The sequence below is a fragment of the Geotrypetes seraphini genome, chromosome 2 (genome assembly GCF_902459505.1).
Source record: "Geotrypetes seraphini chromosome 2, aGeoSer1.1, whole genome shotgun sequence".
NCBI classification, from domain to species: Eukaryota; Metazoa; Chordata; class Amphibia; order Gymnophiona; family Dermophiidae; genus Geotrypetes; species Geotrypetes seraphini.
The window spans coordinates 379,732,430-379,758,627 of record NC_047085.1 but is presented as its reverse complement, the minus strand read 5'-3'; the positions used below and the strand labels follow the sequence as shown (position 1 = coordinate 379,758,627).

At 43.2% G+C, this 26,198-nt stretch overlaps 1 protein-coding gene across 3 annotated transcripts in view; it reads right to left on the bottom strand.

Annotated features, from left to right (window-relative positions):
* ABITRAM (actin binding transcription modulator) overlaps window positions 1-25,806 on the bottom strand; it is a 61,141-nt gene extending 35,335 nt beyond the window's left edge. For 2 of the 3 annotated variants that reach the window (XM_033930658.1, XM_033930657.1), the window contains exons 1-2: window positions 25,651-25,806; window positions 9,148-9,227 (exon numbers count right to left, since the gene is read on the bottom strand). Coding sequence is in view for 1 of the 3 variants with exons in the window: in XM_033930657.1 (XP_033786548.1) it covers window positions 9,148-9,223 (76 nt within the window). In the remaining 2 variants the exon portion in view is untranslated. The remainder of the gene's footprint in view (window positions 1-9,147; window positions 9,228-25,650) is intronic. The other variant, XM_033930659.1, reaches the window with a different exon arrangement.
* Window positions 25,807-26,198: the final 392 nt, after the last annotated feature.

Sequence of the window (26,198 nt, the reverse complement as noted above, 5' to 3'; positions counted from 1 at the left end):
CAAGTAGCATAGTAAACTATTACAGATAACTAGTTAATGCAAGAGGAGCTTTGAAAAACTCAGATTTGCAATGGATGCAAAATAAAGTGGCCCTAATGTGATAGCTAGAATTCTAGCAGTATTCTATTTTCCTGACCTAACCATTTTAATAGAGCAAAGTTACACATTTCTCCTTTATCCTAAAATTCTTCCTAATTGTTGGTTTATAAGAGGTGGAGTTACTTGTCCAAGAAACTGTAGCTCTAAAGACTTTGAGGTCCTGTAGATAAGTTAATCTTGGTCTTTTTCAATAGTAACCAATCCCCATTTTGGTAGGGCTGAGGCCGACCTAGAGGCAAGTACACACATTTTGTTGGTGTCTGTGGCTAAGTCAAAATCTCCTCTTCCAGTCCCTTCCCATAGACTCACAACAATGACAAAGGCTCTCAGTAGGCTTGCTATATATTCTGTGTATAGCTTCTGGACAACTCACACCAAAAAAAGAAGCTTAAGGACATTTGATACAGGTTAGTATAAAAATAGCCCATTTAGTGGGCTCTTTCCAGATATACAAAAGTAAAAACAAATTAAAGGCATATGTTTCTTAATGAGACCAGCAACTTCTACCTTGTCCCCAAATATTGTCAACCCAGCAAGGGACATCACCAACTTTTCTTGAACCGCTGTTTTTATGTCTGAGATGTGCAGCTGTTTGGTCTAAATAACTACACACACCCTCAAAAAATTACCAGACACAAAAAAGTGTAGTTTAAACATTCAAGGACTTGGGAGTTCTTGGCATCCTATTAACTGGTAGGAAAACAATCAAGAATCTCAACGTCTTACAAGCAACTGCCCATTTTATTGGGATTATGACAATTAATTCATTATTAAACATACATAGTTGGTGCATCTTCCAATTAAATTACAATTGCTTTATTAAGATCCAATAATAACTTGCATACTCCAGAAAGTTCTGTTGGTTAATTTCAAGTCATAAGGTTTTCCTAGCAATGACTCAGTTATCACATGCTATTGGTTTCACCCCTGTCAGCAAAAGAGGTAACATGTTCACTTAAGACACAATGACCTTGATGACATGCTCTAGGACATAGGTACTTCCTTTATTCTATTGCAAACATCTATTTTAAAAACATTTGCCAGTAATGCTAACCAAGCAATATTAGAAGCTGAATAAAGAGACTTCCCAGCAGACTGTTATATTATGACTTCCACATACTACAGCCTCTGTTTTCCAGACATTAGACCTTGTCCTGTAAATATTTTCTCTTTGTTTCACTGGCAACAGAAAAACATGTACTCTGCGTGCCAAGTCCAAATCTCTGATGCATTTCTATCCTTCAACTCCATCTTTTTATATACACCCTGAGGAGGCAAGTCGCACTACCAAGTCTAAGGTAAGTACCAATGATATCCACAATAATTTAGGGAGAAATATCACTGATAATTTAGGAGCCACACTAACTCATAAAGTAAACTCTTCACAGATATGGGAGGGCCATGTATGTTAATGCACACAGTTTGGGCAATAAAATTCTAGAATTAGAGACTGAGATAACAAACGCCGATCTTGACGTGATAGCGATATCCGAAACCTGGTTCACGAAATCGCATGGGTGGGATATGGTTATACCAGGGTACAACCTACTTCGTTGCGACCGAGTGGGTAAATTGGGAGGAGGAGTAGCGCTATACACTAAGGAAAGCATCAAAACCACCAGAATCACAGATGTTCGATACACTGGGGAATCCCTCTGGGTGAACATGGCCAGAGGGAATGAAAAATGCCTATACCTTGGTGTCATATATAGGCCTCCCAGGCAACAGGAGGACAAAGACATGGAATTAATCGAGGACATAGAGAACATCACACTGCGCGGGGACTCAGTAATGCTAGGAGACTTCAACATGCCAGATGCAGATTGGAGCACACTCTCCGCGACTACGGGTAGCACCAGAAGAATATTAAACTCCATAAAGGGTGCACGTCTCAAGCAATTGGTATTGGAGCCCACCAGGGACCAGGCGTTACTAGACCTAGTTCTCACCAACGGAGATAGCGTCACGGAAGTCTCAGTAGGAGACACACTGGCCTCCAGCGACCATAATATGGTATGGCTCAACCTCAAGAAAGGTTTCCCAAAAACAAACACAGCAACAAGGGTTCTCAACTTTAGAGGCACAGACTTCAACCGCATGGGAGATTTCGTCCATCAGGAGCTACATAAACAAGCAAAAACTGACAATGTAGAGGATATGTGGTCGTCTCTGAAGTCCATACTACACGTAGCAACAGACCGATACATAAAGACAGTAAGTAAACGCAGGAGAAACAAAAGACCCCAATGGTTCAGTAAAGAAATTTCAGACCTAGTTAAACAGAAAAAAGGCGCTTTTATCGCCTGCAAACATTTAGGCAGAGAGGGGGCAAAAGAGGATTATCTAGACATATCCAAAGCTGTCAAAACAGCAGTCAGAGAGGCCAAACTCCGAATGGAGGAAGAGCTAGCACGGAAAATTAAGAAAGGGGATAAATCTTTCTTCAGCTATATTAGTGACAGGAAAAGAAACAAAGATGGGATAGTACGCCTGAAACAATCGGACGGTAACTTTGCAGAATCAGACTCTGAGAAGGCAGAATTATTAAACCAATACTTCTGTTCAGTGTTCACCCGCGAAGCGCCGGGAGCTGGTCCACAGCTGCAGACGGGAGATAACCGAAGAGACCCGTTTCAAGATTTCGAATTTACGCCCAGTAGTGTCTACGGCGAACTTTCAAGACTCAAAGTAAACAAAGCCATGGGGCCGGATAACCTACACCCCAGAATGCTCAGGGAGTTAAGGGAAGTCCAGGCAGAACCATTATCTGTTCTTTTCAATCTTTCCCTAAGCACAGGAAGGGTCCCCTTAGACTGGAAAACAGCCAACGTAATCCCACTCCACAAAAAGGGCTGCAGGACAGAGACAGCAAACTACAGACCAGTGAGTCTCACGTCTATAGTGTGTAAACTCATGGAAACACTGATCAAACAGAATATTGACACAATCCTAGACAAAGAAAAACTGCGTGATCCACACCAACACGGGTTCACCCGGGGTAGATCCTGCCAATCTAATCTGATTAGCTTTTTCGACTGGGTTACCAGACAACTGGACGCCAGAAAGTCACTGGACGTGGTATATTTGGACTTCAGTAAAGCATTTGATAGCGTCCCTCATCGAAGATTACTGAACAAGCTGAAATCGATGGGATTAGGAGACATTCTAACTACATGGGTTGGGGATTGGCTGAGCGGTAGACTTCAGAAGGTGGTGGTAAACGGTATCCCATCCAAAGCATCGGACGTGATCAGTGGAGTGCCGCAGGGATCGGTCCTGGGTCCGATTCTATTCAATTTATTCATAAGAGATATGACGAAAGAACTTAGAGGAAGGGTATCATTGTTCGCCGACGATGCCAAACTTTGTAACATAGTAGGCAGTGGCTTATCACCTGATAATATGACACATGACCTACTGCTGCTGGAACAATGGTCAAAAACTTGGCAGCTAGGCTTCAATGCTAAAAAATGCAAGATAATGCACTTGGGCAGGAGAAACCCACGTAGAACTTATGTACTAAATGGTGAGACCTTGGTTAGGACCACGGCGGAACGCGATCTAGGAGTGATCATTAGCGAGGTCATGAAGGTTGCCAATCAAGTGGAGAAGGCTTCCTCCAGGGCAAGACAAATGGGGTGTATCTGTAGAGGTTTCGTCAGCAGGAGACCTGAGGTTATGATGCCGTTGTACAGAGCCATGGTGAGGCCTCACTTAGAGTACTGTGTTCAGTTTTGGAGCCCACACTACCGAAAGGACGTGCTGAGGATCGAGTCGGTCCAGCGAACGGCCACCAGGATGGTCATGGGGCTCAAGGATCTCACGTATGAAGAAAGACTAAAGAAGTTGCGGCTGTACTCACTTGAGGAAAGAAGAGAACGGGGAGATATGATTGAAACGTATAAGTACATCATGGGACGCATCGAGTCAGAAGATGATATCTTCTGGCTCATGGGACCCTCAACCACCAGAGGGCATCCGCTGAAAATCAGGGGAGGGAAGTTTCATGGTGATCCCAGGAAGTACTTCTTCACCGAAAGAGTGGTGGATCATTGGAACAGACTCCCATCCCAGGTGATAAAGGCCAGTAGCGTAATGGATTTTAAGAAAAAATGGGATACTCACGTGGGATCTTTAAGGGAGTAAAATCAGGGGGGGGATACTTGGAATGGGCAGACTTGGTGGGCTATGGCCCTTTTCTGCCGCTTTTTCTATGTTTCTATACTAGTCTTTAAGCCTGTTACATTAACGGGTGCTAGAATATATGTTTGTCTGTCTTTCTTTATTTCTTTCTCTCTCTGCCGCTGTCTTTCTTTCTTTCTCTCTCCCTGCCCGTCTCTTTTTTCTTTCCTTTCTGTCTCCCTCCCTCCTACTATCTGTCTTTCTTTCTCTCCCCACTTCTTTCCAACGTCTGCTCCCCCTGTCCCTCAGACTTCCATTCAGCGGCTGTCCCTACTCTCCCCCACACTTCCATTCAGTGTCTGTCTCCCTCTCTCACCCCTTTTATCTACTGTTCACCCTCTTGTTTTTCCCCTTCCATTCACTGCCCTCTCTTCTCTTTCCATCCAGTGTCCGCCTTCTCTCTCTCTCTGTTCCATATGGCATCTCCTCCTTCCTTTCCCTCTTCCTTTTCACTTGGTGTGGCATACCTTCCTCCTTCCCTGCATGCCCTGCCATGTCTTCTTCCCTCTAAGCCATTCTCTCCCCTTCTGCTCCCTTTCCTCCTTGAACTTCATCGGGCAGCAGCAGCATTCATAATTCATTGCTGTTGCCAGGCTTCAGGTCTTCCTCTCTAGCCGGTCCTGTCTTAATGAAAACAGGAAGTAGGCAGGACCCGCCAGAGAGTAAGGCCTGAAGTCGGAACAGCAGCGAATTTTAAATGCTGCTGCTGCCCGAAGAAACCAGGCCTTAACAACAAAGCTCCCTCCAGCGTTAGCAGCCGCGAGAGCGAGGTAGGGATACCACTGGACTACCAGGTTTAAAAAAAAACAACAAAAAATTTACCAACCATGGCGGCGGTGCTGGGGGGGGGGGGGCGGTTTGAAAAGCCATTGGCCGTGAAGTATGCCACCTGCATACTTCAGGGCCGATGGCTTTTCCAAACTTTAAAAACTTAGCAATGATGGCGGCAGTGCTGGGGAGGGTTTGAAAAGGTGCCGCGGCTCCTCTGTCGATCCCCGCCTGACATGTCTCACAACAGCAGTTTAAGTGCGAGGTAGGGTGAGAGGAGCCGACACGGAGAGCAGGAAGTCCAGCGCTAGCAGCGAGTGGTAGTTGCTGGAAACTTAAGTAAGGCTGGGAACTTGCGCAAGCGCACTCCTGCAAAGCCACGGACCTACATCTCACGGAACAGGGATTACAGAAGCACGCAGTTGAGTGCGCATGCGCGGCTAGCATTTTATTATTTTAGATTAGTGTCTTTTCAGGTTCCCAGTTAAAGGGCGTCTCATACATTGGGTTATGGGCCTCTCCTGATATCCTGCTTAATACAATTATCGCCATCACAGCCATGAGAGAATACACACACCAATACCTAGGGCAGAAAGTCTGGATGCCACATCAAAAATCTTCAAAAGTTGCTTGAGCTATGTGCTTTCAACATTCCTTCTGCTTAGTTGCTAGCTGACAAAGTTCAGCAGCCTGCTTAGGAGGCAGAATATTCAAAAACTGTACACCACATTATTCAAGTTAACACTGAATGCAAGAAATGAGCATTGAACCTTGAAACAACATCCCAGCCTCAGGGAGTAAAGGCATGATCCTTGAGTGGATTTGACAACCATGGAATGCAGCGGAAGCTGCAGCTTCTTAAATCCAGGAGCCTTCTGTACTCTCTACATGGAGTCCACCTTCTTTGAAACAACTTTCACCTCCCTCTCTTATACTTATTGCTGTTCAATGGTTACAGGTTAAATGAGAAAATATCCCTGGACTTTGTTAACTCTTCCTCAATTTTTACTCGCTACCCCTTATTTCAGGTCAGTGTCTCCACACACATTCAGTCAAGCTCCTTCTTACTGGCATACTGTCTTTCTCAACAACCTCTGGCAATGTGTTTCAGAGCTTAACTATTTGAGTGAAAAAATATTTCCTCCTATTGGTTTTAAAAGTATTTCCCTGTAATTTCATCGAATGTCCCCTAGTCTTTGTAATGTTTGATGGAGTGAAAAATCGATCCACTTGTACCCGATCTACACCACTCAGGATTTTGTAGACTTCAATCATATCTCCCCTCAGCTGTCTCGTTTCCAAGCTGAAGAGCCCTAACCTTTTTAATTTTTCCTCATACGAGAGGAGTTCCATCTCCTTTATCATTTTGGTCGCTCTTCTTTGAACCTTTTCTAGCGCCACTATATCTTTCTTGAGATAAGGATATCAGAATTGAAATCCAGATGAGGTCGCACCATACAGGGGCATTATAACAGTCTTGTTAATCATCCCTTTTTTAATAATTCCTAGCATTGTTTGCTTTTCTGGCCACCGCCACACATTGGGTGGAAGGTTTCATCATATTGTCTATGACAACATCCAGATCCTTTTCTTGGATGCTAACATCCAGTAACCATGCCACATCTCTCCCTCCATCACTATGTCCAATATTTCTCCCCCCCCTTGAATACCCTTCACTCTGTCCTTCTGTTCCCTCTCCATCACCATATCCAACATTTCTCCCTCATCTTTCTCTTCCCCGTACATCTCTATCTCTCTTCTCTCTATGTCCAATTTTCCTCTTTCTTCCTTTCCCCATGTACCACCATCTCTTTCCATCTCACTCACTCATGCCCAACAATTCTCCCTTTCTATTCCCTCCCTCCTATGTCTCAAATTACTGCCCCCTTCCTCCCTCCCTCGTCCCATTTTCATTTCTCCTCCCTTCTGCGTCGAGTTCATGCCCCACCCCTGCCTTCCAGCTGTTGTCGCAGAATCATGCCCCTCCAATGCTCCTGAACCATCTTTCAATATTTATAGTATATATAAATAAATAGAATCTCACTCTTTACACCAAAACAGTTTACTCCAACTTAGTATAGTAGCGCTAGATAATATATCAATGTTTTATAAATTCTTTCTTAGTCCAGTTTCTTTACAACAGTATATCCACCCTTATCGATAGATACAGGTGGTAGGATTCTTCATGATTCCAAGTACTATTTCCCAATTATTTACTTATTTAAATTACTTTATATAAATATAATAAATAATAGACTTAGTTTATTCAAAGTCCATTCCCCTTCCCGATGCGTTTCGCCAAACTTTCTTAAAGTCGGGGGAACTGGACATTACAGCATAGCTTCTCCTAGTATAACCAGCCATTAATGCCTCTAATGCTCCTTCTAGCCCCTTTCTCCCTTTGTCCCAGAATGGTCTCCTTACTTGTTCGAGCCGCATTCACTCCATGTCTTTAGCGGCTAATTGGGGCGATGTGCAGGGAGCGATTCATACGCTGCACATGGCTGACCCACAAGCCTTCCCTCCGACGTCAGCTCTACCTTGGATTTAAAGTTTCTGGACATATGGGACTTTTTGAAGTGCTATGATGATCCATTTGTACCACTATTGCTTGAACCCATTGAGCACATAAGGTGGTTGGTCTGAGCACTTCATAAAAAAATTTTAAAAATTTAATATATATTTGTTGATTGTGTTTTGCAATGTACACTCTGTGATAAATTGTTAGAGAAGTATTTTCTTACACAGAGGGTTTTTGTATCAAATTTCTCCCTATTTTGGCCTATTGGACAAGACATCAGCCATAGGCCTTTCTAGCCAGATAAGATTTCAATATCAGTTTCAGAATGAATCCAGGCCGCTGGAACGAAAGCAACCCCTTAATACTTGGTAGGGAGGGAGTTCTAGGCAGTATGGATTTCAAAATAGGAGACGAACTTGCAGGCAATACAATAGTGGAGTATGTACATAGAACAACTGAAAATTCAAACACGCCTGCTACATCTACAGAGCCATCCCATGTCCCAATGCAGAGATGGCAGAGACAAAGGTCCCCAGTTCCCACTGACCAGCCATGGCATTAAGAGAGCTATCTCCAACCTTCATCAAGCTTAAAGCCCTTATCCCATGGTTGAAGCGATACCCAAAGAGGGATGCTGCTGAAGCCATATTGCACTCGTTCTCTACTGGGACCCCCTAAATATCCTGTATGAATAGTATCCCCTTCAAGGATACCTCACACCGCACCATCCGCTTCTGGGCAAATGTCGGCTTTCCCCCACATCTCAGTTTAAAAGCTGTTCTCCTTTTTTTAACGTTAGCGCCAGCAGCCTGGTTCCATCCTGGTTAAGGTGGAGTCAGTTCTTTCAGAATAAGCTCCCTCTTTCCCAGAAGGTTGTCCAATTCCTAACAAATCTAAATCCCTCATCCCTGCACCACCATTTCAACCACAATTGGGACTTCGGAGCTCTGCCTACATCTTGGGTTCTTCGTGTAGAACTGGGAGCATTTCTGAAAAACACTACCCTGAAGGAATTGGATTTCAGCTTTCACAGGGTCAGCACCCCTGTCATTCAGTACCAATTTGCAAAGTCCTGCGAATGTGCCTGAATAAAATAGGTATGTCCAACATGTACTTCAGGATGCATTCCTTTTGGATAGGAGCAGCTACTACAGCAGTGGCCAATGACTTTTCTAAGGAACAAATTATGGCCCATGGCAGATGAAAGTCCAATGCTTATAGGCGCTACATTAGGTCCGAAGATGGTTTAAATGCTTAGGTACATTAATTATATACCTATATCTATGTTGCAGGTACCGAGAGTAGTTAGATACAGATTTGGATATACGGACACTCATTTGTGCACAGAGAAGAGCACAGGCAAGACCTATGGGTGAAAATTTGGGAATACCCAAGGAAGGAGCCATATTATGGTTGGGAATGGGAGGAATGCTGTGGGACCAGTTGATGCCGTCCATCCTCTGGATGCAGAAAAACTGACCTTCCCCTCGGATCCTTATTATACACTTGGGGGACAACAATAACACATCTACAAACAGCATTATTGTTAAATAAATTGTAGAATGATTGACACTTGCCAGTATACTTCACAATATGGTAGTAGTATGGTCTCGTATCATCCCCAGGAGGGTATGGAGGGGTGCAAGATCCCATCAAGCTGTGGAAAACACACAGGAAAAAAATAAAAAATAAATAAATGGATGCACAAGTTTATGCAAAAAGTTATGTCCATCACCCTTGACCCATTCTCCGATAGCTGTACAGGCCTTTATCTCCCGGACGGGGCTCACCTATCCAACATTAGGTTAGATATATTTAACAGCATATTGCAGGATTTTATAGAGTTAGGATGTGAGAAGGGCCACAGCCATAAGCCATTGGGGGGTGCCAGAGATAAGCGAAGGGTCGCTATCTCGGGCAGTGGTGGATATGGCAGTGAGAGTGTGAATGGGTACATAGCATTCAGCTAAAGTGTCACATTGCTGATAACCTGAAGACGTTATAAAGTGATAACGTGAAGAGTTATAACATATAGCATTGCATAAGAAGATAATAAGACCAGTGAAAGAGGTATGTCTCCTTGCTTGGATAGCAAGGAGGCCTAGTGGACAGTGGCATGTTAAATGATTGACATCAATTTGTCCATCCTTAGATGGAATGGGAGTCAGGAAAAAGATTTGGAATAATGGGAGGGTGGGGCAGCTTGGAAGGCACCCCCCCTCCTTTTGGGAGAAGAATAGTGAGGCCAGATAACTCTTTTATCAGGTTACACAACTTAAGTGTTGCAAATTGATATGCGATTGAACATTGTTAAGATGTTTGTAATTGACATTTATGGCTGCAGCCTTTAATAAAATCCACACTTGTTGAACAATGAGCTGGCATCTTACTGTTATATTATGGGAAGCAAAGGGTGCCGAGTGCCAGATTTGAAGGACAGAAATTAATCACAAAATACCATTCTTACAAAACAGCTTAGTATTAAATGTTTAAAGGGATTATTTTTCCATTTAGCTCATACCTTTCTCAGCATTTTAAGGGGATTTACACTCAACTACGATAAGCATTTTTTCCTGCACCTGTTTGTGTACTTAAGAAAATGGAGGATTAAGTGATTTACCCAATATCACAAACAGGGTCAAGTAGTGTTTAAATTCTCTGGTTCCCAGCCCACTGTCTTAAACATCAGGCTACTCCCCCACTTGAATGAAAATAACACTGTGCAACAGAGGTTTTGGGGCATGAATTGTAGTGGGTGTTCTATAGTGATTTGGGGGTCGCTAAATTCAAAACTGATCTTAATTTTTCAGTATAACCCTCTGATTTTTGGCAAAAGAGAATTATAATGCAAAAATTAACATTTTCACTATACAGTACTCCCCCATTCACAGGGGTTATGTTCCAGGAACCCCTGCGAATTTAAAAAAAACCGCAAATAGTTTTTAGGCAGGGGAGACAGGAGAGGGCAGCTGGAGGGCTGGCGAGTGAAGGAAATCACTCGCTGTATGGCTCCGACCGCCTCTTCCTGTACTAAAGTCAGGCTTCACCAATCAGGAGCTGCTTTGACACTTATAAACTTTGTTATCTATCAATATTTAAGAAGTCTCCTTTGGAAATTAAGAGTTTGCAGCCCAAATGCTCCTCAGCCATTTAGTAAAATGTTACATTTCAGAATTTTTTTATTTAAAAGATAATCATCAACATATGAAAGATATACAAACAGCCATCAGCCAGATTGAAATCTTCACAACTGGCAACACTGCTCAAAACTTATTGTGCTAAAATCAATCACTTTGGGGGCGATTCTTTAAATAGATACTAATATTTATATGTTCATATAATGAGTCAAAATATTTTGTGATCGTGGCACCAGGGAACCCCCCACTTCAAACACAGCATTCACCCAAAAAGAGGGAGAAAAAGCCTCAGACTAATATCTATATGCCAGTTGTGTACATAAATGTCTAGGATATCAATTAGAGAATGACACGGGGAAAAAATTTGTCCCCGTTACCAGACCACCATCCCCTTCACCATCCTGACCACGCAGCATCCACCCTTCCCTCTCGCCACCTCACCGCCCTTCAGCGGCCCAAGAATCTCCCTCCCTCTTACCTTCACAGCGTAAAGAAACTTAGGGGAGAGAAGGTGCGTGGTCCCTTCCCTCCCTCCCTCCCTAACTCCAGTCAAATCTATCTCCCTCCCTCCCACTTACCTTTGCGGCGCTTTAGAAAAGAAACTGATGCCGGCAAAGCCTGCCTGTGCCACCCTGCAGTCGCGTGTGTATGGGCGGAAGCTTCTCCTCTGACAATTGTCATTTTATAAACACAAATAAAACAGAGCAAGGTTCAATAAAAGCCATCTCCCCTCCCTTTCACAAATATCCCCTTCACTATTGTGAAAACTGAACAAACCAAATTACTACAGAATGCTACATAGAAAAATCAAGCTAACAGAATAGTCACACATGGCAAGAATAATGTTAGGGGACTGCAACTAGGGCAACTGTCCCCTGGTCAGAGAGAGAGCCCTAAGCCAGCTGGAAGCTAAAGAAGCACAGCCTGAGCTTTGAGGTCCCCAGTTATGTCTAATACCAGATCAAGCAGGATACATATTTCAAATCTGAAATATTTTAATCACAAAATATAAAATACATTTTTTTTTTCCTTTTTGTTGTCTGGTAATTTTATTCTTAAAATCACATTGGTCTCAGGCTTTCATTTTAGGTTCCTTCTGTCTTCATCGTGGCATGGCTGGCTCCTGAAGGGAAAATAGGCGTAAGAGGAGCTGATGCCAAGTCTGACACGGACACGGGGTGGTAAAAGGTCTTCTCTCCATTCCCGCAGGGCGGTGAGAGGTCTTGTCCCCATTCCTGTGGTAAACCAGTTGCAAATGTCTCCATTCCTGCGGTGACCCGCAGTTTACCGCGGTAAACGGTCCCCGTGTCATTCTCTAATATCAATGTATATGTGTATACATGCTAGATATATCCCTAAGCACTATTTTGTAAATATGCGCATATCTTAGTAATGAAGACATTCAAAATATAGCTGTGAAAGGGGAAGTACTACCAAAAGTTGATTTTAATATACCAGCTATTGATTTATATATTCCTATTGCAGTACCTTTTAGAAGTAGGGAGGTCCTGGATTCTCTAGAGGAGGAACTATTCCAGCAGTTAGTAATGGAATCTACACAGGATGAGGCCATACTAGACTTAGTACTTACGAATGGAGAAAGTGTTTCTGATGTTATAGTGGGTGATCATCTAGCATTCAGTGATCACCACATAGTGTGATTTATTTATTTATTTATTAAATTTCTATCCCACTTACAGTATATCCTAAGCAGGTAACAAATGATACATAAAAAAATGTAAAACTACAAATTTATCAAAACATCAGCAACACAATAAAAAGTCCATCTAATATTCAATTCACATGAGATTGCTCTGTCATCTAGTTCAGTGTTTTTCAATCTTTTTACACCTATGGACCGGCAGAAATAAAAGAATTATTCTGTGGACCGGCATTGGTCCATGGACCGGCAGTTGATGAACACGGGGCTAAGTCGCAGGCCAGACCCTGCCCATCTCTACCCAATTTCCACCCCAGACCCCGCCCCCATAATAGTACTAATTGCACCTTGCACGTCCCGTGCCTCATCTGGAAGCCTTCCCTCTGATGTTGCAACGTCAAAGAGAAGGCTTCCGGTTCAGGTGCAGGATGCCCGTAGGAGCTGGCTCGAAGATAACGCCGCATCGATCGCACCGTGGACCGGTGGTTGAAGAACACTGTCATGGGCCTGATGCACGTGCTGGCCCTGTGGACCGGCAGGAAATTTCTGTGGACCGGCACTGGTCCGTGGACTGGTGGTTGAAGAACACTGATCTAGTTTAAAACAATCAAGTAGCTCTCACAAATAGACAAGTCTTTAACAATTTTTTAAAGGATATAAAGTCTGCACATAATCTTAATGTCCCTTTCATTGAGTTCCAAAATCTTAGGCCCGCTACAGATACAGTAGCCATGATGGGGGGTTTTGTAGTGTATATCCTGGTTTCTTTCCTCAATCAATCTCATAGTCAATTCTGATCGTAAATTTTGATTTTGAATGTATCTTCTCAATATTTGGATCCAGTACCATGGTGCCATACCATAAAACACGTGGAGGGGTATAATCGATAGGACGTGCATATGCACATGTATGTCTGCCACTGGACGTCTCCCGAAAGTCGATGGGGGGACAGGGACTTTTTTTTAATTGGACAGATATTTTGCATGTATAATACATGCAAAATATTTGCCAAATGAAAAAAAAACCCAACAACGGCAGAAGCCCTGATAACAGTGATAGGAGGCTGCTTCTCCTATCACTACTGTCAGGGCTTTGCACCGACTCAAACGCTCACTGAGCGATTGAGTCGGTGAGTGTGCATGCAAATGATTTGCACCTCAGTGCAAATCATATGCATGCAAATTTGATAGTGAATCAATCCCTATTTGAAAATTGGCCAGAAAATCAGCCAATAGCGAATGAGTCGCTCTCTTTAGTGAATCTGGGCCTTGGTTAGAAAACAAACCATCTAGAATTCTAATGCTCTCACACACACAGTTTGATTATATGAGGCATAGATGTCCCACAGGGAAACTTACAGGGACGACCTTTAAAGATGTCCAAAGTCGTCCAAGTTCTGACGATTATGTGACTCCCTCTAGACGTACACACGGTCATCTATTAGTTGTTTTGGCACGTCCCTAATGATGTCAAAATGTTGTTGTACAGGTGTGATTAGCGTCCTACTTGTCCATATATAGCCCTGCATGTGGCACAATTCTTTATGGGTGGATTTTGGAGTTGTGGTGGAGGTGGTTGTTCTTGGTATTGGATAGCAAAAAAACAGAGTTCTGAGTGAGACTGTGTGATGGAGAGAAATTCAGAGAGTGCCAGTGTGAGAGAGACTGTAAGGTGACAGACAGGAGAGACTGTGTGAGAGACTAGGAGAGTGAGAGACCGTGCAGTAAGAAAAGGTGTGATAGGGAGGATGACGAGTCAAAACTGCGCCAATGCCGGGCAATCGCGTGCAAAAAGTAAGCGCGCTGGATTCAAACACTATTTTAAAGCACTCTGAAGGGGTGAGGAGGACACACCCCCTCCCATTACAGAAGTAACTAATTTTTCCCTAAAAAAAAAAAAAAAAAAAAAAGAGGAAAAATCTAATCTTTGGTTTATATGCCGGGTAATCTCCTTAAGGAGCTCGACTTGGTACACATATAATTAAGACTAGAGTACATAGAAAAAGAAGCATGAGAGAAGTAAGAACTATAGTATTACTATTTCGTTGAGACTGTGGTTAAACAGTTTAAAAATTGTGAGAACAAAAAAGTTTACAGGGATGTACAGCTTATATCTTTGGGGACTAAAGGGTCAAATATTCCATAGAGAAACTTGAAGATTATGCATGCGCATTTAAACTAAATCCAAAAGCGAACTGAGAGCTAGTGAAGCTTTCTCAACCGAGGGGAAACATGATCATACTTTCATTTTCCAAAAATGAGCTTAGCTGCAATATTCTGTATTAACTCGTTTTAGACTTCCCTGCTTAATGCCCAGATAAACTGAGTTACAGTAATCTAGCTGTGCAAGCACAGTGGATTGTACCAACACTGAAAAATGTTCGTGATGAAATAGTGACCTAACCTTCCTCAACATACGCAGACTAAACAAACACTTTTTTGTCAAATAATTTTTCTGTTCATGAAATGTAAGTGAAAAAGGCTGTTTCCTCTATAATGGGGGGAGGCTTTCCCCCTCAATGGAAACGCCAACAGTTCTAAGTAAAGTGGAGGGGTTCACACACACACACACTCTCGGAGTGCTTTAAAATACTGTTTGAATCCAGCGTGCTTCTGCGCGTGTTTGTCTGCCCGCAATTGTCCACACGGTTTCGTCTATGTATCGATAGGGAGAGTGTGTGAGTCTGACAGTGGGTCTATCAAAGTGTGGGATTGAAAGTGGGTCTGATGGTGGAAAGACGGGAGCCTAATTACTCCCTAGAGGAGACACAGACTTTAGTGGAGCTCTGCCTGTGTTATGAAAGTTGTGTCTTTGACCAAAATGACCAAAGGCCACCCCATAATGTCGCCATGAAGACCTAGACCTGTATCTGCGACACCCTCCATAGTTGACCATCAGCCACTACCCATCACTATGTAAGCCCACACAGGTGACCTGTGCTCCTTAATGTTCAAGAGCTGTCATCAATGGCCTCTTAATATGAGGGCCCCCCCAAAAAAACCTTCTTGCATGCAGCCTCTTGCTATTGTCGCTGAATAAATAAGTATAATATATATTTGCTTGCCAATAATGTTATGTACCTACATCATCAAAACAGTCATGAGAAATATAATGTGCTCAGTGCCCTCATAACCCTGCATATGTTTGACTGGTGGAATCAAAGGCCTGTCACCTAAACCCATTCTCCACAATGTTTTTCTTGCAGGCGCTTTGGCGTCTATAGAGACCTAGAATCCCTCAGGCAGAGGTACAGGAGGGTGAATCGTGACATAAGAATAGCCTTACTGGGTCAGACCAATAGTCCATCAAGCCCAGTAGCCCGTTCTCATGGTGGCCAATCCAGGTCACTAGTACCTGGCCAAAACCCAAGGTGTAGCGCTATTCCATGCTACCTATACAGGGCAAGACAAAAATAGAACCCTAAATCGAGGAGGTACACAAACAAGCTAACAAATAAAGAACCTCCCTCACCCCAAGAAGTCTACAAAGATTAGGGGAAAGAGATGAAGTCCAACTCCAAACTGAAATAAGAAATACTCTATAAATTAAGAGTATTAAACGGACAAGCCCTCAGTCACACAGCAACCTCTGGAATCTCTAGGGAAAAGCTGTCGCGGGTTTACACCCAGAAAGGTGTTAACTGCGAAACATCCCCGGGCTTGCTCCGGATAATATTTCTAGTGCCTAAATAGTGCAAATGTGCAATGTGTGAAAAAACTCAAATGAAAAAAACACACATTATCAAAATAAAGAAGGAATTCATCTCTTACCCCTAAGCTGGGGGCCAAGCTGGAAAGTTAGTGTCCAAATCCAACCAAACTCAAAAATACACAGCCTGAAAGAACTTAGCTTCTCCGTGTGTAGTAGAGGTGGTGATCCACAAGCAGTAAGTAAAGTAAACGTCCAACGGACTCCATTTCGGGGGTAAACGCCCCCTTCCTCAGGAAATGGCCATTTCTTTCCTGCTTTACTTACGAACTTGAGAGTCATTGAGCAGTGCGGTTCCTGAGGAAGGGGGCGTTTACCCCCGAAACGGAGTCCGTTGGACGTTTACTTTACTTACTGCTTGTGGATCACCACCTCTACTACACACGGAGAAGCTAAGTTCTTTCAGGCTGTGTATTTTTGAGTTTGGTTGGATTTGGACACTAACTTTCCAGCTTGGCCCCCAGCTTAGGGGTAAGAGATGAATTCCTTCTTTATTTTGATAATGTGTGTTTTTTTCATTTGAGTTTTTTCACACATTGCACATTTGCACTATTTAGGCACTAGAAATATTATCCGGAGCAAGCCCGGGGATGTTTCGCAGTTAACACCTTTCTGGGTGTAAACCCGCGACAGCTTTTCCCTAGAGATTCCAGAGGTTGCTGTGTGACTGAGGGCTTGTCCGTTTAATACTCTTAATTTATAGAGTATTTCTTATTTCAGTTTGGAGTTGGATTTCATCTCTTTCCCCTAATCTTTGTAGACTTCTTGGGGTGAGGGAGGTTCTTTATTTGTTAACCTATACAGGGCAAGCAGTGGCTTCCCCCATGTCTTTCTTAATAACAGACTATGGACTTTTCCTCCAGAAACTTATCCAAACCTTTCTTAAAACCTGTTATGCTGTCCGCTCTTACCATATCCTCTGGCAACACGTTACAGAGTTTAACTATTCTTTGAGTGAAAAATATTTCCTCCTATTGGTTTTAAAAGTATTTCCCTGTAACTTCATCGAGTGTCCCCCAGTCTTTGTAATTTTTGACGGAGTGAAAAATCAATCCACTTGTACCCGATCTACTCCACTCAGGATTTTGTAGACTTCTATCATATCTCCCCTCAGCTGTCTCTTACAAGCAGAAGAGCCTTAATCGTTTTAGTCTTTCCTCATACGAGAGGAGTTCCATCCCATTTACCATCCTGGTCGCTCTTCTTTGAACCTTTTCTAACGTCACTATATCTTTCCTGAGACAAGGAGACCAGAATTGAACGCAATACTCTAGATGAGGTCGTACCATGGAGCGATACGGGGCATTATGACATTCTTAATCTTGTTAACTATCCCTTTTTTAATGATTCCTAGCATCCTGTTTGCTTTTTTGGCCACCACCGCACATTGGGCGGAAGATTTCATCAAATTGTCTACAATGATCCCCAGATCCTTTTCTTGGGCGCTAATCCCCAAGGTGGACCCTAGCATCCGGTAACTGTGATTCAGGTTATTCTTCCCAATGTGCATCACTTTGCATTTGTCCACATTAAATTCCATCTGCCATCTTCCAATTTCCTAAGGTCTGCCCTCATCCGGTGCACAAGACACAGCCTCATATACCAACAGAAATCCTCTCCCCCGCCGCAGTAACTCTACAACTGGCCAGTTCTCCTATCATGACTTAGATGTGATGCTCCTACCTCTTCTCTGCACATATCCCCAGGACTTTCAACAATGAGATGACATGGGAAGAATTTTGGCAGGGGGGGGGAAGGAAGGCATATATGCACAGTACCCATTGGTTATAATTCTCTGGTACAATCATATTGTTCATTGCTGCAACATTTTATCTAAAATTTCCATGTAAATGTCTTGTTAAATTACAGCAAAAAACCTCCCAAACCCCAAGAAAAGGAACTAGACAAGGGAGAGAGACAAAAGCAGAGACGGCTCAACTACATTCACCAACCTATCAATAATGTTTAAGATGTAAGTAGATTAAACGGGAGAGCCCTCAGTAACACAGCCACCCACCGGAGAACCAGTGGAAAAGACTGTCACGTGGCTTACACCCAAACGAGTGTTAACTGTGAAACATCCCCGGGCTCTACTCCGTATTTTTAATAATAAAGTGCACCCAACAGTGCTAAGTGTGAAAAAAGATATACATAAATCAAAAAAATTATAATTATAGTGAATGGTAAAGTGTGTTTTTTTTTATTTATGTATATCTTTTTTCACACTTAGCACTGTTGGGTGCACTTTATTATAAAAAATTTTTATTTTGGATAAGTTTCTGCCCCTTGTCCAGGGGGCCAAAAACGTCCAAGTCCAGCCAAGCAAAAAACAACAGGAAGTACTTAGCTTCTCCGTGAAGACAAACAGCCAGCAAAGATATTCTTTGTCCAACGGGACTCCGTTTCGGGGGTGCACACCCCCTTCTTCAGGAACAGCTGGGCTGCGCTGTGACCATCCAAATCATCCGGCACAGCAAGGATTGACAAAGCAGGAAATGGCACTGAACCGAACAGAACGCCTCCAATTTAAACAGCAGACCCAAAAGGTAATTGGACTAGAGCAGAAAGAAAACACCTGACTCCAGAGAACTTCAAAGAGACCAGAAAAACACGGCCCGGAGTTCAGCTGAAAAAATGAACTGCAAAAAAATTCCAATCAAAAATAAAGCAAAAATAACTTTTGGAAAACAATAAATTAAAAAGTATGTTGCCATTCAATATAGTCATTATGTCCCATAGGAGCTAACGCTTGGAGCTCAAAAATCCAATATTGCTCCCTCCGTTGTAACCACAACACTTTATCTCCCTGATGACTCTCATAAACCTGTTCAATGATAGACCAACGTAAATCCTGAAAGGTATGTCCCAACTGGATACAATGAGGCACCAGCGGAGAATTCATTGACCGGGTATTAATACGTGAGCGGTGCTCAATGAGACGTGTTTTAATTTTTCTTTGAGTACGGCCCACATATACCATACGACAAGAGCATGTAATAACATATATCACCCACATAGAACTACATGTGGTGACAGATTTGAGAGCATATGTCTTAAGAGTCTTAGGATGTTGCCATATATTACCTTCAATAGTAACCCTGCACAAGTCACAAGTATCACTGCATCTTGAATGGTGTCCCTCTTGGATCTTATGGTTGTGTTCAGCGATATATCTGGAATGAACCACATAGTCTGCAACATTTTTGGCACGAGAATATGCAATGCAGGGAGGTTCATGAAAGATGGAATGAAGCTGGAGAATATGCCAGTGCTTTTTGATGCTTTGAGCAACAGTGGCCGCTTGATCAGAATACGACAATACACAGACTGTTTTAACCTCTTTTTGAGGAGAAGTAGAGGACAGTAATAAGGCCCGGTTGGCATAAAGGGCTCTGTGATATGCATTCTGCAGAACACGATGCGGATATCCTCGCTCTCTAAATCTGTGATATAATTTCCGGGCTTGGATGCGGAACTCATCAGTGTCTGTACATAACCTCCGAATACGGAGGAACTGGCTTATAGGAAGGGATTGTTTAAGCTTAGTGGGATGACAACTGGTGTAGCTTAAATAGTTATTGACCTCCACCGTTTTTCTGTAGACAGTGGTGGTTAGAGTTTGGTTGGACTTCTGGACCCATACGTCCAAAAAAGCTATTTGATGTTGATCAGATGTCATAGTGAATCTCAAGTTTATGTCCAACGTATTGAGCCAATCCACAAAATGCACTAACAATTCTGGAGGGCCCATCCAGATACAAAAAACATCGTCAATAAATCTATACCAGACTTTAATATAAGCAAACCACTGAGATGGATACAAGTGGGTTTCCTCAAACCGGGAAACGTATAGATTAGCCATGCTGGGGGCCGCTGCGGTGCCCATGGCAATGCCATGTGTCTGCAAAAAAAACTGATGGTCAAATTGAAAATAGTTATGATTCAAAACTAGCTCGCCAGTTGGATAAGTAAATCCGCTCTAATGCGCTCATGGTGAATATCCTGCATAAAAATCCTGGAAATTAATTCAAGAGCAGCATTTTGTGGTATGTTGGAATATAAGGATTCTAAATCCATGGTGACTAAAAGGTAAGTATCGCAAACGTCCGTAATCTGGGCAATACTTGACAAAAAATGGGTGGTGTCTTTCAAGTAAGACCTAGCTTTTGTAACTTGAGGTTTAAGAAACCAATCAATGAATTTGGACAAAGGTTCCAGGACAGTGCCTCTAAGAGACACTATGGGTCTACCCGGTGGGGGATTCACGTTCTTGTGAACCTTGGGAACAATATAGAACGTCGGGCGGCACGGGGACGGCAATTTGAGAAATCTTTTTTCAGCTCCCGTAAGTTGTCCTTCGTCATAGGCCTTATCCACGATGGATGCGATGGTACTAATAAGGGAATCAGTGGGGTCCCCAGACAACCTAGAATAGTAACGAGTGTCAGCCAAATGTTTGTACACTTCAGTGGTGTATTGTTGCTTATTCAAGACGACTATCGAGCCCCCCTTATCCGCCGGTTTAATGATATGCTGGGTGTCTCTTCCTAAAGCTAATAAAGCAGCACGTTCCCGAGCAGTCAAGTTGGAATACCTCCGTGTTTTACTACTGAGGGTGCTCTCTAAAGCATGTAAATCTCTCAAAATAAGCTCTCTGAAAGTGTGAAGGGCAGGATCCAGGGGTCCTGGCGGAAGCTATTTGGAGGGAGGTCATGATGCACGACCTACTCCTACTGGAGCGATGGTCTAGGACATGGCAACTCAACTTCAATGCCAAAAAATGCAAAGTTATGCACCTGGGCAGTCAGAATCCATGCAAGTCTTATACCCTTAATGGCGAGATCCTAGCAAAAACGGTAGCAAAACGAGACTTGGGGGTAATCGTCAGTGAGGACATGAAGTCTGCCAATCAAGTGGAGCAGGCTTCGTCCAAGGCAAGACAAATCATGGGCTGCATACGAAGGGGTTTCGTCAGTCGTAAGGCGGAAGTCATTATGCCATTGTATAGATCCATGGTGAGGCCCCACCTGGAATACTGTGTGCAATTCTGGAGGCCGCATTATCGCAAGGATGTGCTGAGACTGGAGTCGGTGCAAAGAATGGCCACCCGGATGGTCTCGGGACTCAAGGATCTACCATATGATAAACGGCTTGACAAATTACAGCTATACTCGCTCGAGGAGCGCAGAGAGAGGGGGGACATGATCGAGACGTTCAAGTATCTTAGGGGCCGCATCGAGGCGGAGGAAGATATCTTCTTTTTCAAGGGTCCCACGACAACAAGAGGGCATCCGTTGAAAATCAGGGGCGGGAAACTACGAGGTGACACCAGGAAATTCTTTTTCACTGAAAGAGTGGTTGATCGCTGGAATAGTCTTCCACTACAGGTGATTGAGGCCAGCAGCGTGCCTGATTTTAAGGCCAAATGGGATCGGCACATGGGATCTCTTCACAGGGCAAAGGTAGGGGAGGGACATTAGGGTGGGCAGACTAGATGGGCCGTGGGCCCTTATCTGCCGTCTATTTCTATGTTTCTATGAAAATAGATGGATCTTCCACGTCAGGTTGCTTCTGAAAAAACAACCTGATTTGGAGAGATCTGATGAATCGTTCAATATTGCAACGTGTAGTGAAGGCGTCATACCGCATAGATGGAACGAACGAGAGCCCCTTATTCAACACCTCCAATTGATCAGTGGATAAGGGTATCCCCGGATTTACGTTGGTCTATCATTGAACAGGTTTATGAGAGTCATCAGGGAGATAAAGTGTTGTGGTTACAACAGAGGGAGCAATATTGGATTTTTGAGCTCCAAGCATTAGCTCCTATGGGACATAATGACTATATTAAATGGCAACATACTTTTTAATTTATTGTTTTCCAAAAGTTATTTTTGCTTTATTTTTGATTGGAATTTTTTTGCAGTTCATTTTTTCAGCTGAACTCCGGGCCGTGTTTTTCTGGTCTCTTTGAAGTTCTCTGGAGTCAGGTGTTTTCTTTCTGCTCTAGTCCAATTACCTTTTGGGTCTGCTGTTTAAATTGGAGGCGTTCTGTTCGGTTCAGTGCCATTTCCTGCTTTGTCAATCCTTGCTGTGCCGGATGATTTGGATGGTCACAGCGCAGCCCAGCTGTTCCTGAAGAAGGGGGTGTGCACCCCCGAAACGGAGTCCCGTTGGACAAAGAATATCTTTGCTGGCTGTTTGTCTTCACGGAGAAGCTAAGTACTTCCTGTTGTTTTTTGCTTGGCTGGACTTGGACGTTTTTGGCCCCCTGGACAAGGGGCAGAAACTTATCCAAAATAAAAAAATTTTATAATAAAGTGCACCCAACAGTGCTAAGTGTGAAAAAAGATATATGATTTATGTATATCTTTTTTCACACTTAGCACTGTTGGGTGCACTTTATTATAAAAAATACAGAGTAGAGCCCGGGGATGTTTCACAGTTAACACTCGTTTGGGTGTAAGCCACGTGACAGTCTTTTCCACTGGTTCTCCGGTGGGTGGCTGTGTTACTGAGGGCTCTCCCGTTTAATCTACTTACATCTTAAACATTATTGATAGGTTGGTGAATGTAGTTGAGCCGTCTCTGCTTTTGTCTCTCTCTCTTGTCTAGTTCCTTTTCTTGGGGTTTGGGAGGTTTTTTGCTGTAATTTAACAAGACATTTACATGGAAATTTTAGATAAAATATTGCAGCAATGAACAATATGATTGTACCAGAGAATTATAACCAATGGGTACTGTGCATATATGCCTTCCTTCCCCCCCCCCCTGCCAAAATTCTTCCCATGTCATCTCATTGTTGAAAGTCCTGGGGATATGTGCAGAGAAGAGGTAGGAGCATCACATCTAAGTCATGATAGGAGAACTGGCCAGTTGTAGAGTTACTGCGGCGGGGGAGAGGATTTCTGTTGGTATATGAGGCTGTGTCTTGTGCACCGGATGAGGGCAGACCTTAGGAAATTGGAAGATGGCAGATGAAATTTAATGTGGACAAATGCAAAGTGATGCACATTGGGAAGAATAACCTGAATCACAGTTACCGGATGCTAGGGTCCACCTTGGGGATTAGCGCCCAAGAAAAGGATCTGGGGATCATTGTAGACAATTTGATGAAATCTTCCGCCCAATGTGCGGTGGTGGCCAAAAAAGCAAACAGGATGCTAGGAATCATTAAAAAAGGGATAGTTAACAAGATTAAGAATGTCATAATGCCCCGTATCGCTCCATGGTACGACCTCATCTAGAGTATTGCGTTCAATTCTGGTCTCCTTGTCTCAGGAAAGATATAGTGACGTTAGAAAAGGTTCAAAGAAGAGTGACCAAGATGGTAAATGGGATGGAACTCCTCTCGTATGAGGAAAGACTAAAACAATTAAGGCTCTTCTGCTTGTAAGAGACAGCTGAGGGGAGATATGATAGAAGTCTACAAAATCCTGAGTGGAGTAGATCGGGTACAAGTAGATCGATTTTTCACTCCGTCAAAAATTACAAAGACTGGGGGACACTCGATGAAGTTACAGGGAAATACTTTTAAAACCAATAGGAGGAAATATTTTTCACTCAAAGAATAGTTAAACTCTGTAACGTGTTGCCAGAGGATATGGTAAGAGCGGACAGCGTAACTGGTTTTAAGAAAGGTTTGGATAAGTTTCTGGAGGAAAAGTCCATAGTCTGTTATTAAGAAAGACATGGGGGAAGCCACTGCTTGCCCTGTATAGGTAGCATGGAATAGCGCTACACCTTGGGTTTTGGCCAGGTACTAGTGACCTGGATTGGCCACCATGAGAACGGGCTACTGGGCTTGATGGACTATTGGTCTGACCCAGTAAGGCTATTCTTATGTCACGATTCACCCTCCTGTACCTCTGCCTGAGGGATTCTAGGTCTCTATAGACGCTAAAGCGCCTGCAAGAAAAACATTGTGGAGAATGGGTTTAGGTGACAGGCCTTTGATTCCACCAGTCAAACATATGCAGGGTTATGAGGGCACTGAGCACATTATATTTCTCATGACTGTTTTGATGATGTAGGTACATAACATTATTGGCAAGCAAATATATATTATACTTATTTATTCAGCGACAATAGCAAGAGGCTGCATGCAAGAAGGTTTTTTTTGGGGGGCCCTCATATTAAGAGGCCATTGATGACAGCTCTTGAACATTAAGGAGCACAGGTCACCTGTGTGGGCTTACATAGTGATGGGTAGTGGCTGATGGTCAACTATGGAGGGTGTCGCAGATACAGGTCTAGGTCTTCATGGCGACATTATGGGGTGGCCTTTGGTCAAAGACACAACTTTCATAACACAGGCAGAGCTCTACTAAAGTCTGTGTCTCCTCTAGGGAGTAATTAGGCTCCCGTCTTTCCACCATCAGACCCACTTTCAATCCCACACTTTGATAGACCCACTGTCAGACTCACACACTCTCCCTATCGATACATAGACGAAACCGTGTGGACAATTGCGGGCAGACAAACACGCGCAGAAGCACGCTGGATTCAAACAGTATTTTAAAGCACTCCGAGAGTGTGTGTGTGTGTGTGTGTGAACCCCTCCACTTTACTTAGAACTGTTGGCGTTTCCATTGAGGGGGAAAGCCTCCCCCCATTATAGAGGAAACAGCCTTTTTCACTTACATTTCATGAACAGAAAAATTATTTGACAAAAAAGTGTTTGTTTAGTCTGCGTATGTTGAGGAAGGTTAGGTCACTATTTCATCACGAACATTTTTCAGTGTTGGTACAATCCACTGTGCTTGCACAGCTAGATTACTGTAATTTAAGTTTATCTGGGCATTAAGCAGGGAAGTCTAAAACGAGTTAATACAGAATATTGCAGCTAAGCTCATTTTTGGGAAATGAAAGTATGATCATGTTTCCCCTCGGTTGAGAAAGCTTCACTAGCTCTCAGTTCGCTTTTGGATCCAGTTTAAATCCCTAAGCAATTATCCCCTCAACGAATTCAGTGGATTGCCCCACCCAAGCATCTACCACCTCCTAACAAGCCTCTTTCCAACCAATCCCTCATCCCCGGTTTTCAAAATCCACCCAAGTCTAATCCTCTTTCCTAAAATCCATCCACCCCAAGGCCATAAATGGGTCAACAAGCTAAATTTCACTTAAATTGACACAAGTGTCTCTTTAGCAGAGATACCACGTCACGCGCATTCAGCTACTCTCGCCCTCTAATTACACGCATTCGGGGACCGGCCTCCCAAATCCGTGGTCTTTGCCTTCTCTCCATGTGTGCGATCGGCCTCTCTCCCTCAACCCCCTAACCTAGCATCACTTTCACATCCGAGGTTGTGCACCAACATTCCCTTCCCTTCACCAACACCACGACCCCTCTGAATTCAATTCACATTCTCTGAACCATCCCGCCTTGCCGGAAACAGGAAGTTACGTCACAGGAGGGGAGACCGCCAGAGAGAAAAAAAAAAACAAAAAACTGTGGGGCCTATTGCTGGGGGAAGCTACTTAAGAAACAGGGTTTGCGGGGATGCATGTAGTTTCTGCAGGGTTCCCACGGGAGTGTATGAGGCTGAGCCTCCCAGTAACCACCTTCTTACCCAGGGCTGTCCAACTACCGCCTCTTCCCTTCAATAATTCGGCGCAACCGCTCTTGTTCTTTTGCCCCCGACTGATACGGCACAGCTCGCACCAGCCGGAAGCATTAGAGATCGCCTCATCTAGTGGCGCATGCGTGTGGCGATCTCCATCTGCACGTGAGGTCAAACTCTGAGGAGTCTTATACACACAAGAGGTAATAAAGTTTTCCCTTATATGATTAAGATCAATAAAAAATATTAATTCATTCTTTTCGTATTTATTTATTCTTTAACGTCTGTTTCTCTGCTTCTTTTTTATGTTTCAAACGATTTTTTTTTTTAATTGAAGGAAAGCCAAAGAACAAAATGCAAATAAACAAGAAAATACAGAACAAGCATGAATATAAGGAGTAAATATACTAAATAAAACTGATAGTCTTACAGTCCCATCACCAATTTAGTTTTCAGTCCCATGTCAGTCTTTCCAAATGTAGATAAAGATAAAAAACCAAATCCTCTCGCTCCCCCACCCCCTTGGTTGACTCGATGTATCAATGTAACTCATTTAG